We start from the raw sequence: 15,965 nt of genomic DNA, 5'->3' as shown, positions 1-15,965 counted from the left end.
AATGTTTTAGTAATGATCTAACAATTGCACTATTGGCCTCTAGCTGTCCCTATCCCTAAGCCTTGGCTGATGAATGCTCCAGAAGTTATCTAATAAGCATTGTATTACACGTGCACATTCCCTGTGAATAAGAATTATTTGTTTTTGCCAGGCAGACTTCACAATTACAGGCTTCCCTGTCTCCTTTCAAATATTTGCCATAACTTTGCTTTGTTTTAGTAGACAGCCCATCACTCCACTTAACATCCATCTTGGTTATCAACCAAAATTCAGGTCCCAATTACAGTCATACGCTGAGGACTACTTATATACCAAACTCTCTCAGATATTTATCCACAAAACGAGAGTGCTGAAAATCAGAGGCCAGTTATTCAATGACAGGTTCAGGTGGAGACAAAATTCATAATACCAGTTTTTTAATCCCTAATTCTTTCTACATGCCTTCAGCATTTCCTTTATCTGAAATATCACTCTCCTTGTCTGAACAGAACAAGCCGGACAGGGGAGCAAGGTGGCCATTTTTAAACTTTCCAAAGTATGCTCAGGAAAAGGGTATACAGTATCTGCGTCAGTGTCTACCAATTCATCTGGCAGATAGTCCTTGACTTACAACCCCAATTGAGCCCAAAATTTCTGTTACTAAGAGAGCCATTTGTTAAGTGACTTTTGCTCCATTTTACAATCTTTCTTGCCACAATGGTTAAGTGAATCACTGCAATTGTTAAGTTGAATATGGGTGTTAAGTGAATATGGTTTTCCCATTGCTTGTCAGAAGCTGAAGATCTATACTCTGAGCTCTCTACTCTGAACTAATGATCAACCAACATCTTGACTTAAAAAACCCTCTTGCACTCATCTAAATTTAGATACACTGTGTGTTCTGTATGCCTTTGGCCGGATCATGCTGTCTCTACTATTGGCACGTCTGTGTGAGTGTACCCAAGCTTGGAAACTTCCAGATCTATGGACTTCAATTTATAGAATTCCCAAAATGGACCATGCATACAGTGGATTACTGAACAAATCAACCTAGAATTCTCAGTTATACAAATATCTAAACTTAGATTAGGCACTGCAGCCAAAGATCTAGTTTTCTAAAGAAGTATAATGCTAGGAAAGATGGAAAGAAAGAGAAGAGGATTACGAACAACAATGTGGAAGATCTGAAAGAACAGGTTGGAAACAGATTTGTCCTAGAGAAAATGTATCTACATGGTCAATAAGATTTGACATCAACTTGATGGCATGTAATAATCAAAACATTTTTAGAGATAGCATTTTACAATCATTCTTTTGTACCAAATTGCCAGTACCATCCACCTATCTTCGAATATGAGAAAAGCACCAGGATGAAATTTCCTTTCCTTATCAACCTTATCCTGTCAAATCATTGAGAGAATAATTCACTTGATTCCCCTCCAAATAAATGGATAACAAAAACAGAATTGACATGCCTTGAAATTACCCTTAGCTGGTGTTGGAATAAGGAGGGGAGGGGAATAATATTTTAACATCAGATGCCTTATGCACGGCCCATTCATTGTCTGTGGATAAGATGAAGGCCTTATCACAAAGACACAACAGAAAACACATGTTGCCAGAGCAGATTTGTGCCTTGGTGAGGTACAAATTGAGAAGTTCTTCAAACCGTTGCTACAAGAGTTGTCTACATCTCCTCAAGATCTCAGAAAAAAGACCCACCCTTTTTCCCCAGATATGTTTCACATACAGTATGCAAAGCATGTGGATTAGCAATGACAGCCATCCTTTACTTCCTCTTTTTTTTTTTAATAAAAAATGACAGCTATTCTTTCTTCTATCATAGATGTGCTCATTTACGAAAATAACAAGGACAAGGTGACGTTTGATCTTCACAATGGGAACTCAGGTATTGAGAAATATATGGGTGTATCTTGACAGAATGAGGAATGCAGGTGACATGGTAAGATGTCAGTAGAATATTCTTAATCATTGCTTTCTTACGTCCCATAGATGACTCATGGTACTCCAACAAAACCGAGCAGGTCCTTGAGAATTTGATCCAAGACCAAGACCCCATTGCTGAAGGTAGTGTCTGGATTTGATATGGAAGTTGAAAAGACAAGCATCAATCAGGGTTTCTAAAACTTGTCAATTTTAAGATGAGGAGAATTCAGTTCCCAAAATTCTCACATCAGCATGCTGATAGGGAAATTCTGGGAGTTGAAGTCCATACGTCTTAACATTGCCAAGGTTGAGAAATACTAAATATAAAGGAAAGCCAACTAGGTTTCCAAAACTGGTGTTCTTCATGTGTTGAAATGTATCTTCACACATACCCAGGTGTTTTAGCTAGAGCAGTGCTTCTCAACCTTGGCCCACGTGAAGATGCGTGAACTTCAACTCCCAGAATTCCCAGCAGAGCTGGCTGGCGGATTCTGGGAGTTGAAGTCCACGCATCTTCAGGTGACCAAGGTTGAGAATCACTGAGCTAGAGGTAATGTGATGTGTAATGTACTGCAACACCATGTTAGTTGGGAACAGCTAGCAGTACATCAAAACTGGTTTTTATTTTTGAAAAGACAACTAGACTAATTTTTTGAGGAAAAAGAAAACACAATCTTTTCATTCTCCCACCACCACCATTCCCCCAAACTAATCTTAACTGTCAATAACTGCCTTCCATCTCCCAAACCATCCAATACAACTTCCAGGATAAGAAGCAAAATGTCTTCTTTTTCCTCAAAAATAATCAGTCAAAAATAAAAAACCCTTTTGATACAACTATGACCTGGACAGGTGAGAATCTTCATAGATAGCTAGAAGTACTGTATTCTATTCCACATTGTTGTATCGTAGATATATCTTTCCCTCTGGTCTAACATGCCTATTCTTGTTTTTTATTCTAACCCAGACTATTTTTTTAAACAAAAGTAGTTTAAACAAAGATGTCTTAGAATTTTGAAATTAATAAATATATTGACTGTATTGATTTTCAAAATTGTAAAGATACTTTACCACTAGTACTGGTTGCAAAACCTTGTGCCCAGGAGCCTTCATTTGGGGGTCCACAATGGGACCAAAGACCCCCTAGTTTTCATAACACTTCATTGTGGCAGCTGCAGATTTTGATGCATCATGTTACTGCAGTAACATTATTTTCCTTCCTTTTCCTTCTTATGGCTTTAGTTATTTTTTATTTATTAATTAAATTTATATGCCACTCCTCTCACTATCAAGTGACCTTGGATGTCTTATGAGAACTTATAGGATAATTCTCAAAACAGAAACTGACTCCATAGGATGCTGACAAAATTATTGAATCATGGGGCTGCTGGTGATAATCAACTGTATTTACATTATAGACAATGAAAACTATATAAATTTGGAAGAAGAGTGTCCTACGAGCTCTGGTGCAGCACGACTCATAGCAGGTACAAAATAGAAACTAAACAACAACAACAAAAATCTACAAGTCCAGAATTCATTATCCTCAAATGTATGACATTTCTCCATCTTTCTTCGTCAGCAAAGCCAACCTATTTCTAGAAGGCATATTTATTATTACTATTACTGATAGTCTTTAACTTACAAACAGAAGGAGACCAATATTTCCATTGCTAAGTGAGGCACTTGCTAAATGAGTCATGCCCAATTGATGATCTTTTCTTCACTTAACCATATTGCTGCAATGGATACTGCAGGGTAGGCTGGGGCAGTAAGTAGGGTAAAGTAGGTAGCGTAAGGTAAGTAGCGTAGAGTAGAACAGAATAGAACCGAATAGAATAGATTAGATCCCCTTTTGTGACCTTCTGGCAAGCAAAGTCAACGGGGAAACCAGATTCACTTAACAACCAGATTACTAACTTGCCAACTGCAATGATTCACTTAATAACTGAGGCAAGAAAGATCATAAAATGGGACAAAATTCACTTAACAAATGTCTCATTTAACAACAGAAATGTTAGCCTCAGTTGTGGCTGTAAGTCAAGTACTACCTGTATTTTATATCATATTTATTTAAGGAAATACCATCAAATCAGTGCAGTTGGAAGTTGAGATTTGTTAGACTGGTGAAATAAGATAGAGGGTCTTATATATATAAAATTGGTAAACTGAAATTAACATCTCACAGTGATTCCAAATGGGGTTTTATCAATATTAAATACACAAAATATAATAATTAGTAACTGGCTACTACTTAAATATTAAGTCTTGTGTAAGAGACAGTCTATTTATATCAATTCTGGGGAACACAACTAGTTAAATACATTCTTTTTATATAGTACCTCATTTGTGGAAATCTTGGATGCTTTGGGCTGCTCAGTATAAAGATTTCTAGAGAGGAGGAAGAGTCTCTGTTTTAAGATTTAAATGGATGATATTTCTGTAATCACAGTATAAAATGCCATTTAGCTGCTGGTATCCATTTCTGCTTCCAGGTTTACGCTTACAGCTGGCACTGGATATCCATAAGGACAGGCAGGATGGAGGCAGTGAACCTTCTACAGGTAAGTAAAAAGGAGAACTTTAATGGACAACAAAACTTCAAACTTCTCCTGGGTCTCTTCTCCTACCTACCAGATTGATGTATAGCATTACCATCTTTTTTATTTTTAAAACTTCCCTCCTACATATGTAATTTGAAGTGAATGAAAAATACATTTGCATTTGTAAAGGCATTACAGAAAGAAAACTGAGCATAATGTATTTTATATACATCATCCGATGTCATCTAATCTTGCCCTGTTCCCACTATGGATTACCCATACAAGTAATCCGTATTTTAAGATCACAACAGAGACCAGGAAATTTCTTGAGTGAGTATTAAGTGAGGCATCATGGGACCACATCCAATTTTACAGTCTTTTTTGCCACAGTCATTAAGTGAGACATAGCATGACTATGACTTACAAACTTCTCTGCCAGATTCCCCATTGGCTTTGCTTGTGAAAAGATGCTAAAATAGTTGTATGTTTGAGGACTTTCAATCAATCAATCTAGTTTATCACAGTAATAGACCAGAGACCAAAACAAATAAAAGCATTCACTAAATGTACAATTAAAAATTCTAGTATAAAATAATAAATAACAACTAAAATCTTTGATAAAATTCAATCTGTCAATTATATTGTAAGGTTCTACATTTAGGCAAGAAAAACAAAATGTACAAGTACAGTATATGTGTTACCTTGCTCAATAGTAGTAACTGTGAGAGGGATCTTGGAATCCTAGTGGAAAACCATTTAAATATGAGCCAGCAGTGTGCAGCAGCTGCCAAAAAAGCCAATACAGTTCTAGGCTGCATAAACAGAGGGATAGAATCAAGATCACGTGAAATGTTAATACCACATTATAATGCCTTGGTAAGGCCACACTTGGAATACTGCATCCAGTTTTGGTTGCCACAATGTAAAAAAGATGTGGAGACTCTAGAAATAGTGCAGAGAAGAGCAACAAACATGATTAGGGGACTGGAGGCTAAAACATATGAAGAATGGTTGCAGGAACTGGGTATGTCTAGTCTAATGAAAAGAAGGATTAGGGGAGACATGATAGCAATGTTCCAATATCTCAGGGGCTGCCACAGAGAAGAGGGAGTCGAACTATTCTCCAAAGCACCTGCGGGTAGAACAAGAAGCAATGTGTGGAAACCAATCAAGGAGAGAAGTAATTTAGAACTAAGGAAAAATTTCCTGGCAGTTAGAACAATTAATCAGTGGAACAACTTGCCTCCAGAAGTTGTGAATGCTCCAACACTTTTTAAGAAGATGTTGGATATCCATTTATCTGAAGTGGTGTAGGGTTTCCTGCCTGAGCAGGGGGTTGGACTAAAAGACCTCCAAGGTCCCTTCCAACTCTGCTATTCTATTCTATTCTATTCTATTCTATTCTATTCGCATCCATGAGCGAATTGGCAGTAGTGATTGCCAGAACCACCCCTGGTTCTATTCTATTCTATATATGGTCTAACTATACTACAATTACAATCTATAAAATGAGTGGCCCATTGTGAGTTTTACTAAAAGGGAAAGGAATAAGCAGTGCGAAGGTTTTGCTACATTTGTTGTATAACATAACTATGGTGAATTAGACACCTGTTTCCGATGAATCTCCGTGCTGCTGTGCAGAATCCAGCCACCTGCACTGTGGGTATGGACTGTTCATCCTTAAGCAGCCACTGGAGATGAGCAGTGTCAGAATGGCCAGGATACCTAGGAATTATTGGCAGAATATGGTTTTTCTGATTCTCTATGTAAAAGGAACATCAAAGGAATATGTGACCCCCAGTGTCCACCTCTCCTGAGCTGCAGGAACAGAGTCTTTCAACCAATGGTACCTTTGAGGCCTGGTCATAAATCATCTTTTTCCAGCAGCATCATAACTTCCAACAGTTGCTAAACAAGTGGCCATAAGTAAAAAAACAACAACAACCACTTATCATTTCTTAATGTTGACATGAATTTCTCCCATGTTTTGAAACTCTGCATCCATCTTGCATCTCTCCAAGGCTTTTCTTCATCCTTTGGAGCAGATACTCTATAGGTAGCCCTCGATTTACAACAGTTCATTTAGTAACAGTTCAAAGTTACTAAAAGGTGACATAGGACCAATTTTCATACTTTGCAGCATCCCTATAGTCATGGGATCAAAATTCAGATGTTTGGCAACTGACTCATATTTATGACAATTGCAGAGTCCCAGGGTCCAATCATCGCCTTTTGCAACATTCTGATTGGAGAAGTGAGTGGGGAGATCTGATTCATTTAACAACCATGTTACTAACTTAACAATCACAGTGATTCACTTAACTACTGTGGCAAGAAAGGTTGCAAAATGGGGCAAAACCCATTTAGCAAATATCTCACTTCGCAACAGAAATGTGGGACTCAATTGTGGTCATAAGTCGAGGACTACCTGTACTCTGATTTATTCTAATCTCATTCTATTGCCACTCCAAATGGCTACAACAGCTGGCATGGGCCATCCCCTCCAAGGGCTGATTGCTGCCCTGTACAACAATGATACCCTTGGGCTGCTGGGAAACTATGTTCTCAACATAGTTGAGATTAGGTTGCCATGCAAAATTGTTAATAACATCAATAAATAAGTATTGTTCTCAAGATAGATCATAACAATGTAATATCATTGTTGTTGTTAGTTGCGAAGTCGTGTCCGACCCATTGTGACCCCATGGACAACATTCCTCCAGGCCTTCCAGTCCTCTACCATCCTCTGGAGTCCATTTAAGCTCACGCCTACTGCTTCCGTGGCTCCATCCAGCCACCTCATTCTCTGTCGTCCCCTTCTTCTTTTGCCCTCCATCTTTCCCAGCATTAGGCTCTTCTCTAGTGAGTCCTTCCTTCTCATTAGGTGGCCAAAGTATTTGAGTTTCATCTTCAGGATCTGGCCTTCTAAAGAGCAGTCAGAGTTGATCTCCTCTAGGACTGACTGGTTAGATCACCTTGCAGTCCAAGGGACTCGCAGGAGTCTTCAGCACCATAGTTCAAAGGCCTCAATTCTTTGGTGCTCAGCCTCTCTTATGGTCCAACTTTCACAGCCATACATTGCAACTGGGAAAACCATAGCCTTGACTATACGCAGTTTTGTTGGCAGAGTGATGTCTCTGCTTTTTAGTATGCTGTCTAAATTTGCTATAGCTTTCCTCCCCAGGAGCAAGCATCTTTTAATTTCTTGGCTGCAATCCCCATCTGCGGTGATCTTGGAAGCCAGGAAATAAAACCTGTCACCACCTCCATTTCTTCCCCATCTATTTGCCAGGAATTGAGAGGTCCAGATGCCACGATTAAATTTTCTTAATGTTGAGTTTCAAGCCAATTTTTGCACTCTCCTTCTTTACCCACATCAAAAGGCTCTTTAGTTCCTCTTCACTTTCTGCTATTATAGTGGTATCATCTGCATATCTGAGGTTGTTGATATTTCTCCCAGCAATTTTAATTCCAACTTTTGATTCTTTTAATTCCAACTTTTGATTTTTGAAATGTAATAGCATAAAATAGAATAATTAAAAGATGCAAAGAACTCAAAACAAAGTAGGCCAGATTTATTACTTTTTAAAAAAATTCTTTTTGAGATTAAATGACAGCAGAGCAACAGTAGCAAAACTGACTGCTAAGAGTTAGAAACATTTTGCAAGAATATAATTCAATAATTCAAGGTCCCGGCCCTTGAATTGATCTACCATAAATAATTTGGCCCTAATCCCATTGCGAATGGGGCACTGCTGAACATAGTAAATGATGTCCTCCATTGGACCAAGGGATCAAGATGCTGTTAAACAGGATGCTTGCGAGACCTCCCTTCAAGACACAATGAAGATATGGCTGAAGGGTTGGTAGTATTTTCCAGATAAATAGTATCAGGAGTAATTAACATAGCCCTATTTTGAGAAGTTCCTGCTTTGTTCATCAGGGTCTCAATCCTATGAAGAGATGAATGGATCCTTATGTCCCACTGCAAGCAAACTGTTTTACCTCCATACCAACACGAGCAATGAAGAGGGTGAGTATAAAAACTCCTGGATTCTCTAGGAAGGAAGTTAGTTGTAGGAACTTAGAAGAAGAAACTTCAAGGACTACTTTCATAGAATGTGAGAATAGATTGCTAACAAACAAGCCAATGTCCAATTTGTGATAACGGTTGAAGCATTAAGGAAACCAAGGTCGTCAGCTATGAAAAGTTGCTAGATGATTTTAAGGCAATTATTCACTCTCAACCCAACCTATCTCACAGAGTTGTTTTTCTCTGGAGAGGAAGTGCTCTGCATGCCCTCTTGAACCCTTGAATAAGAGGCAAGATAAAAATCCAATAAACAAAATAGTTATTTTTCATCTTCAAATAATTTAAAGTTACTTCCAGTAGATGCTTGAACAAAACTCATGAACTGTTCTTCTGCATTTTAAGGACAAGCAGCAGAAAAGGAGAAACGTTTTTCAAAGCCATAGTGATTTTTTTCTCAAGAGGAGCTTTTTTTGCATTTAAAATTGTGTGGCAGATGGAGGAAAATCTTCTGCTTGGCAAATGCAATAAAACCAACAGCTGCTGTAGTGAGCATTGAGGGTTTATTGATCTACGAACACAGGATATTTTATTTGAAGAGCAGAAAACATTTGCATGCAAACAAGCACATTTATCAAACTAATTGCACACGTATGTTATCTTTCTGGTTTCCTTATTTAGAAATAATAGCTGATGTAGGCGTTGGGGGGAAACAGTCTTGTCCTTGACCCAACATACTTATTTTAGAGTTGCTTCCTTCCATAGGAACTTGACTAAGACAGCAAATATGGAACAAAGAGGCTTGTTTCCAATTTCTATATAGTCTATGTTTGTTATCGCTGATTCTCTTTTCCCTGACAGAACTTTTCTTTTACAATAGTTTCTAGCTTATAGCTAGTCCTTGACTTACAACCACATTTGAGCCCAAAATTCCTGTAGCTAAGCAATACAGTAGCTGAATGAGTTTTGCCCCATTTTACAAACTTTCTTACCACAGTTGTTAAGTGAAACATTGCAGTTGTTAAGTTAGTAACATGGTTATTAAGTGAATCTGGCTTCCCCATTGACTCTGTTTCTCAGAAGGTCACGAAGGGTGATCCCATGACTCCAGGACATTGCATAAATGTCCATCATAAATACATGCCAGTTGCCAAGCATCCAAATTTTGATTACAAAACTAGGGGAATGCTGCCATGGTTGTAACAATGGTGGGCTCCTACCAGTTCAGCCTGGTTCGTCTGAACTGGTAGTGGTATGGTGGCCTGGGTCACTGGAACCAACGGCCTGGGTCGCTGGAACCAGGCCTGACATGCCCCCAAACTGGTTCCCTCGTTGCCGCCGTTGCCACCGCCATCTTGTTTTTTTAGTTCTGCGCATGCACAGAACAATTTTAATTGAACTACACATTCGCGCGTGCATTTTGCGCGCGACCGAGCGAACTGGTAGTAAAGCCGGGCAGAACCCACCCCTGGGTTGTGAGTGTGAAAAACAGTCATAAAACACTTTTTTTCGGTGTCATTATAACTTCAAACAGTCATTAAACAAATGTAAATCAATCTTCCTAGCATGGCTGACTTCCTGTCTGTTCTCCACAGCTGCCCCCCTCTTCCTATAGCAGCACATCGAGTACAAAAAGAGGCTGAGTATTGGGACAACATTTCCACCTCAAAATGGGTCGAGAACCAAATTCAACAAGTTTTAAAGCAGTCAAGTATTTTACCAAGATACCACTATACTTGGAAAGCCCAGTACCATATTAAAGACAGGACAGGGAAAAAAAATGGCTAACTCTGAACCACTTGGATATCTCCAACTCTCCCCAGTTCCGGAAATCTTATTGTCGTAAACTGGGATTGGGAATTCAATTAATCTATAACAAGTTTTCTCACTGCAGATGCCGACTCCTATGAAAATATGGAAAGCCCCACAAGTCTCAACTCACGGAGAGATGGCATCTTGGATCCACATGGAGACAGTAAGTTGTCAGGAGAGGGGAATTTATGGAGCAGGAAATGTTTCCATAGGGATGCTGCCTGTTCAAACTTGTTGTGGAAGTCCTGGAGTTAGAAATTTATCATTTGCCAGGGAAATAAGTCATGTGGGTCTAGTAGTTCTTTCTCTCTCTTTTTTTTTTTGCTAATTAAAGAAAATATTCAAATTAATGAATTCAGTGTTCTATATTATGTTTAAATGCTGCAGATCCCGTAGTGTGCAAGAAAGTCAAGGGTATATGTTACTTTCCCCAGCATTACCTACCCAATCTTCATTTCTTCCACAGATTCTCCCTCTGGCTCCAGGTGGCAGCACATCTCTGTTCCTTTTGGAGGTGATCTTAGAGGTGGGCTGCTATGCTCAGACTAGTATTGCCACAGTACGAGAACAAGCCCAACAAGGGATCCTTTCCTTCTCTTAATTAAAAAATATTTCTACCCAGAATTCTACTCTGTTGTCCCAAGAGATGAGGAATGTTGAATGTGTTAGATGTCAGCTCTTTTACAAGAGAAGAAAACCCTGGTAGATTAGACTTGTGTCTAGCAGTTGGAGCAGTGAAGAACGGTAGAGGTTTTTAAGGAGATGTGGGTAGAAACTTGCTTTTTTCAATTGCTCAGAGACTCTGAAAATGTTTCTTTTGTTTCACAATTACAAACTTTTTTTTAAAGCAGTTTATGGGTCTGATGAATCAACAATTGGCAAATATTACTCAGAGAATCCAGCTCTGGAATAATGAAGCCGCTTGCTGATTTATTAATTCTTATGATAAACATGAAAACACCTTCTTCATTTAAGACTGTGTTGACTGGTGCACATGACAATCACAAAACCACCCTTCATTTTCAGATACTGAAACAGCATTTCAAGCAAGAAGCATACAATTGCAAATGCTTTTTCAACAAAAGGATCAGTACATACTTTGCTAAATAATTGTTTTAACTGGAAAAAATATTCAACTATGTTGATGTGCCTATACTTGCAAAGATCAGAACTGTGCAAACCTTAATATCCTCTGGGTATTATAGGAAAGCGAAAGTTGGACTTTAAAAAAAAGCAGGCCAGAAAGGGGAGTTATCCTTTTGGGATGCTTGTGTGAAGAAGCCTCCTGAGAATAATGTGGCTAGCCAGGAAAATAAACAAATGAGTCATTGAATGAATCAATCCAGAAGTCTCACTTAACCCAGAAATGACCAGACTCAAATTATCCTAATTTGGAGACACTATGTGAAGATCTGATTCTCTTGAAGAAGGCTGTAATGTTGGAAAGGAGGAAAGAAACAGAAGAAGAGGATGACCACGAGTAATGTGGATGGATTGAAAGTGGTGATGGGATTATCAATGGAAGACTGAAGGACTGGATTGGGGCAGATCTTCATACTGGGTTCTAAGTGGAACCAACTTGCTGGCACGTAATCAAATCAATTTTTAAAAGGCAGGGAGGGATTTTGAAGAAGTTACTGTCATTAGACATGCATGTGTCAAGAAAAACAAAAAGTGGGGGAGGACAAAGGGGAAGTACATATTATGCCCAGTAAAAAAAAAAAGGGGGGGGGGGTTCTATAAATAGATGTGTTTCTGTGTAACTATGAAGAAAGGACACATTAGTCTGGCTGAGATATTCTATTCAGCCATAATTTAATGAAGATCTACAATAATAATGCTAAGATATAAATGATAGCTAGGTCCATACAGTATGTTATAATAGATCAACATCAAACCTATTCCATTATTACTTAGTACAGTGTAAGGCCCATGGTTTATCTACCTCCTGGGTATATAAAAAGGATCTAATTGCACTGTTAACAAACTGGGGAAACTTGTCCCAGCATATTATTGTTCTTATTTCTCTTGCTGTCATATGTTTTATCAGGTACTATATCCCATAAAATAAAATATTCTCTATTAGATTGTCTTCTGCTTCTCATCACCTTCTGATCTCAACAAGCTCTCTTTTAATTTTTATTTGAATTTGGGTCAGATAACTGTAATCTTAGACAGAAATGAAGACATCTTTCTTGAAAACATTCCAACAGCTGTTGCCGGTGCTACATACAGGTAGTCCTCAATTTACAACAATTTATTTAGTGACCGGTTACAGCAGTACTGAAAAATGTGATTTACGACTGTTTTTCACATATGCAACCATTGTAGCATCCCTAAGGGCATGTAAACAAAATTTTGACACTTGGCAACAGGCCTATTTTTATGATGGCTGGGAATCATGATTATTTTTTGTGAATTTCTGACAAGCAAAGTCAATGGATAAGCCAAGTTCTCTTAACAACCATAGTGATTCACTTAAAAATGATAGCAAGAAAGGTTGTAAAATGGGACAAAACTCATTTAACAGCTGTCTTGCTTAGCAACAGAAATATTGGGCTGAATTGTGGTCATAAGTAAGGGACTACCTGTAACGGTGTCTAGTCTTATATAATTGAAATTAAACAGGAAGAGCAGTGATCTGACATGAGGGAAAGACTGCTGCATATCGACATATTTTCTGATGTATTTGGGATTTATGGTCCTGATACAACTTGGGATCTCTAAATTATCAAAATGCAAACACAGGTTGTCCTTGACATACATCTACACTTGGAATTAGGATGTTTATTGCTAAGCAATGAATAATTAAGTTTACGACCTTTTTGCCATGGTTCTTGAATGAATCATTGCAGTTATTAAGTGAAGCCCCCATTGACTTTGCTTTCAGAAGCCAGCTGAAGAAATTGTAAATAGCAATCCTGGGACAACCATTGGAAATGCATGCCTTTTACCAAGTGCCTACATTTTGATCGCATGATGCTGGAGATGCTGCAATGATCATAAATGCCAAAATCAGTCATATGCCCCCTTTTCAGTGCCATTGTAATTTCAAACAGTCGCTAAATGAATGGCTGCAAGTCACTGAACAGTATGATGTTTCTATAAAACCTGGATTTTGCTCAAACTTCAATTCTATCAGAATAAACTTTGGGATGTTGGAAGAAATGTCCATCTGGGTTCAGTTCCAAGTGGGGAAAAAGACACTGGAGACATGGAGGCTGCTTGGAAAGATGGTTTAGTGGTGATCAGGATCACATGGCTTGAGCTCCTGAACAGAAAAGGGGGATCACATGCTTCCAGATGTTGGGTGAAAAAGAAAAAGGGCAGAGATGCTGAAAGTTCCTGGTTTTATGCCCTCTCTGGGCTTTGATCTTGAGCTTGTATTCTGATTGGTTGTCAGACTCACATGGGGCCATGCAGGGGCAACTCTGTAGGATGTGCTTTGAGTCCAAGTTTGGTTGAGCATTGCTTCTTCCCAGGTGCCATGTGGTGAGATCGGTAGAGAGTTAATCCTACCTCTGTTATGTAGAGTAGACTGCCTCAGGCCTTAATGGTTCATTGGCAAAAGTGGGAGTGGGGGACTGAGTTTCTTCCTCCCTTTTAGGGGGAAATATTCTGCCCTTTTAATATTTCCCAAAATGTTTCATGTTCTAGTAGAAGGGTGAGTATTTACCTCCTGTAGGGAAATAAGACAAGACTCAAAAAAGTACTTTTAAAAATTTTATATCTCATTTTAGCTTTCATGTCATCTGAGTCAGCATTCACCAGTCTTTCCAGGTTGGCAGCCTGGCACAAGGGAAGAGGGGGTGAAGAGGGGATGGTTTTGTGTGAGGGCAGGTCCATGCATGTGCCTGCGCACACAGCTTTATTTGTATGAGCAGTGAGTGTGCACTCTTATTTATTGATTTATTTATTTAGTAAATTTATAGGCCGCCCAATCCCGAAGGACTCCTGCTGCTCACACGAGTGGGGCTGGGAGTGCTGGTGCTTGCTGCTCACGCAAGACTGGCCCAACATTCACGTAGCCCAGTTGAGAATAGGCCACAGCCCAGTAGTGGGCCACAGCAGCGCAGATTGGGGACCCCTGATCCAAGTTGCACAGTACATTACAACCTCTGAAACAATGAGGCCCCAAAGGAGGAATTTAATTTAACATTGATTGCAGGAAAATACAGAAGGCCAGGCAAAATAGATAAGGAAGTCCTGAGAACAAAAATAACTTAGGGAGGAGCATGTAGAAGAGCCCGTGGGAAATATTATGACTGTGCTGCAGAAAACTTTTAGAGGCAGAACTGCCAAAAGTTAAATTGTAAATTATGCAAGGAAGCAGGAGAGCAGATATAACAGCTATCATGTGTTTGAAGATAAGCCCAGTGCAGAACATGTGTAAAAAGACAGGGGGGAAAACCAGGCCTCTTCCTCTGCTCCATAACACATTTACACAATGATCCTTTAAAAGATCTGTATGCCATTCAGATAGTCTATTCAACAATTATATCTCATCCTATTTTTAACTCAGGGCGGGCTTCTTTCTCCCTTATTTGCATAAAGATGGAAGTTATATTTATTTGCAAGATGTGCGTGCATGTATGTATGTATATGTATGCATGTATATATATGTGTGTATGTGAGTATATGTGTATGTCTATGCATGTATATGTGTATATATATATGTGTGTATGTGTATGTATGTATATGTGTGTGTGTGTATATATATATGTGTGTGTGTGTGTGTGTATGTGTATGTGTATGTGTATGTGTATGTGTATGTATATGTATATGTGTATATGTATATGTATATATGTATATATGTAATTAGTGTCACAACCCCTGGTATGCCCAAATATGGGAGGAAGCTTACTGCTTCCATTCTCTGTCTATTGGCTCATCACAAGAGACCATCCAGATAGAAACCCAATATTTTTACTGTTGCCTTTTTACATTTGTGTTGTATTTATTTATTTATCAGCACAAATACAACATATATGTATATGAGTGTGTGTGTGTGTGTGTGTGTGTGTGTGTGTGTGTGTATGTATGTATGTATGTATGTATCAGGGGTGGGTTTCAAAAATTGTTCGAACCACCTCCGTGGGCGTGGCCTCCTTTGGGGAGTGGCTTGCCGCCCATGTGACTGGATGGGAGTGGCTTGCCGCCCATGTGACCGGATGGGAGTGGCTTGCCATCCATGTGACCGGATGGGAGTGGCTTGCCGCCCATGTGACCGGATGGGAGTGGCTTGCCACCCATGTGACCGGATGGGAGTGGCTTGCCACCCATGTGACCAGATGGGAGTGGCTTGCCGCCCATGTGACCGGATGGGAGTGTCCAAGACGATGTCACTGAATTCTTTCCCCCAACTACAATATGATTAAAATAAGTACAAAAACAATAAAAGAGCTACTTACAGATGGAAGATGCCTGTTCTTGCCAGTCTTCAGAATCACGGACTCCAATGAATGGGCTGCACAAAGAAGAGACACAGAAAGCAAGACTTTAATTGCATGGACTGCATTGGGATGAAACCAGCACACAAAATAATAGAAAAGGAAAATTACTCTCCTTTTTTGCATCTTCTGCACCACCACCTCACCATCTTCCTCCAAAAACCTGCACAAAGGACAGACACAGAAAGAAACGCCTTAATTGCA

General features: G+C 39.2%; 1 protein-coding gene across 1 annotated transcript in view; it reads left to right on the top strand.

Annotated features, from left to right (window-relative positions):
* CD19 (CD19 molecule) overlaps positions 1-12,771 on the top strand; it is a 31,713-nt gene extending 18,942 nt beyond the window's left edge. The window contains exons 11-17 of the mRNA XM_032234617.1: positions 1,826-1,888; positions 1,993-2,067; positions 3,345-3,413; positions 4,422-4,490; positions 8,413-8,502; positions 10,394-10,474; positions 10,778-12,771. Of these exons, the coding sequence (XP_032090508.1) occupies positions 1,826-1,888; positions 1,993-2,067; positions 3,345-3,413; positions 4,422-4,490; positions 8,413-8,502; positions 10,394-10,474; positions 10,778-10,860 (530 nt within the window). The 3' untranslated portion in view covers positions 10,861-12,771. The remainder of the gene's footprint in view (positions 1-1,825; positions 1,889-1,992; positions 2,068-3,344; positions 3,414-4,421; positions 4,491-8,412; positions 8,503-10,393; positions 10,475-10,777) is intronic.
* The last annotated feature ends 3,194 nt before the right edge of the window (positions 12,772-15,965 follow it).

The sequence above is a fragment of the Thamnophis elegans genome, chromosome Z (assembly GCF_009769535.1).
Source record: "Thamnophis elegans isolate rThaEle1 chromosome Z, rThaEle1.pri, whole genome shotgun sequence".
Classification (NCBI taxonomy): Eukaryota; Metazoa; Chordata; class Lepidosauria; order Squamata; family Colubridae; genus Thamnophis; species Thamnophis elegans.
This window is presented reverse-complemented; position numbering and strand designations above follow the sequence as displayed.